Source organism: Frankliniella occidentalis, unplaced genomic scaffold (assembly GCF_000697945.3).
Source record: "Frankliniella occidentalis isolate FOCC.00 unplaced genomic scaffold, Focc_3.1 Scaffold248, whole genome shotgun sequence".
Lineage (NCBI taxonomy): Eukaryota > Metazoa > Arthropoda > Insecta > Thysanoptera > Thripidae > Frankliniella > Frankliniella occidentalis.
This window is the reverse complement of record NW_026267374.1, coordinates 103,701-105,771: the sequence shown is the minus strand read 5'-3', so window position 1 is coordinate 105,771 and position 2,071 is coordinate 103,701. Positions and strand designations below refer to the sequence as shown.

The following is a 2,071-nucleotide window of genomic DNA, read 5'->3' as shown; positions in this document are numbered from 1 at the left end:
GCACAAGCCACTTGCGCTCTCCCTCCCCTCGACCGCCGTGCTACCAACCAACCACCAACAAACTACGACTTCAAATTAAACGATCGTTTATTTCAAACATCTTATATCATTATTCTAAACTAAACTCGTTACGTCCCGACTTATACTTATGCTTGGTGTGCAGTGTGAAGTCAAGTGAGGTTGCCATCTGAGAGAAACGTGGGCCAGTACAGACAGACGAACACACGATCAAAAAGTTCCCTGCACAGCAAGGCTTCGCAAGCTCAGCCCATTAACCAACAAAATGTTTTCAGGCGACCAATTTGAGCCGGGGCGCTGCAGCCATGCTCAATCTTATCGATATTTCGCTGAGTCTATACTTTCTCCGGAAGCCTTTCCCGCCGTCCAATGTAACACATGGGCAGGCTTTAAGAGTAAAAAGTGCCCTGCAAACAAGAAGAATGTCGCCTACATGGGGTACAATGCATCACCGTAAGTACTACATAAGATATAAAACACAAAACAAATTTTGTGCCTAGGAGGAAACTGGTTCTTTGAATTCAACTGGGTAGATAGCCAGACCACGTCCCACGTAACAGGCTTTACCGATATATCACGAAACACTTTTACGTTTTCGATGATCGCGTCAAATCAACGTAAGAAATCGACCACATGGAATACTCCATTTGAGCGGAACTGGTTGACCCTTGCTTGCCGTATGTCAATAGACTTACGACAGTTGTTTAAGTGCTGTCATCGATATTCGATGCGTTGTTCAACAACGAATATCACCAGTCGAACTGAAATGACTAGGTTCTTCCACTGGACGTCGACTATAAAATCAGAAAGTACTTTTAATTATGGTCCGAAACCGAGGATCCACCACTCCTAAAGCAATCGTACAGTGATTGCAATCAAAACTGATCATTGCAAATGTGATTGTGGTGATTCTAAGATGATTGACAGATTGTAAAACGATTTAAAGATTGTAAAATGGTGGACAGATTGTAAAATGATTGAAAGAGCTTTGCAATGATTTAAAGTGATCAGAAAATGATTCGAAATGATTCAAAATAAATGTAGATGATTCAAAATGATTGGGAAGATTGAAAAGATTGTAATAATCGGTAATGATTCAAAATATTTGGAATTGTGATTCTTTTGAAAAGTGAACATTACCCTCGTCCTAAACGGTCTGCTATTATCGCTGGTTTCTGAGTGATACCTCGTTTAAGTAGGACTCGCATGGCCAACATTTCATCCGTTTGGCGATATCTGTAACCGTTTGGGCGCTAGATGAGTGATTCTTTCTCAAGTGATCAAATCAGAAGCGGGTTAGGTCACAGATCGCGTTCAAACTTTGCAAATAGGTTTATCGGACTAAAATACAAAAACAACTTATTGCTCCCGAAATGACAAGAAACAAAATAAAAAGGATGTAAAATAGGCGTCCGGCTGTGCGTCCACCTCGCTCTTTTTCTCTTACTGTTGCCAAACTACTCGTCTAATCACAAATCTGAGGGCGGCAGCGCCGGAAAGTGCATGAAATTTCCGTCAAGGCGAGTTATATTTTCAATTTTTAAAGATCAAAACTACATTTAAAAGCGTCGATTGAATAATTAATAATAACTTTCGGCGTTGCGCGGCCGCCTTCTGCTCGTCCGCATTCTGCTCGGCGAGCTAAAGAGGCTTGTGCGCGAGGCTAGCTGTTTGGTAAACATATTAGACAACATAACCTCAAACTTATCATTTCAACTTTGATTTAACGATGGAAATGGGACTACAGGAAGAGACAAACCTCGTAAAATCAGCCTATAGCCATGTTAAAAATATAACAAAGTCATAATAAGATGTCTATTACAAAGCACAATTTTTTCTACGGGTCCTCGCGTCATGGCGGACGAGCAGAAGGCGGCAGAGCAACGCTGAAAGTCACTAAATTTTTGATTTCTCGGGAATATTAAAAAAACACCTCCCTTTTTTTTTTGCGTATGGCTTCTTTGTGTTTCGACGTATTTTTTGAATGCTGTTTTTCAAAAATTGATCCACGATTTCAAGTTTGACGCTGTTTTTAATTATTCAATCGACGCTT

General features: G+C 40.6%; 1 protein-coding gene across 1 annotated transcript in view; it reads left to right on the top strand.

The window, feature by feature from the left end:
* The window catches only part of LOC113213966 (pancreatic triacylglycerol lipase-like), a 58,098-nt gene that overhangs the window by 22,266 nt on the left and 33,761 nt on the right, over positions 1 to 2,071 (top strand). Inside the window, exon 7 of the mRNA XM_052273127.1 lies at positions 294 to 471. Within this exon, the coding sequence (XP_052129087.1) occupies positions 294 to 471 (178 nt within the window). The remainder of the gene's footprint in view (positions 1 to 293; positions 472 to 2,071) is intronic.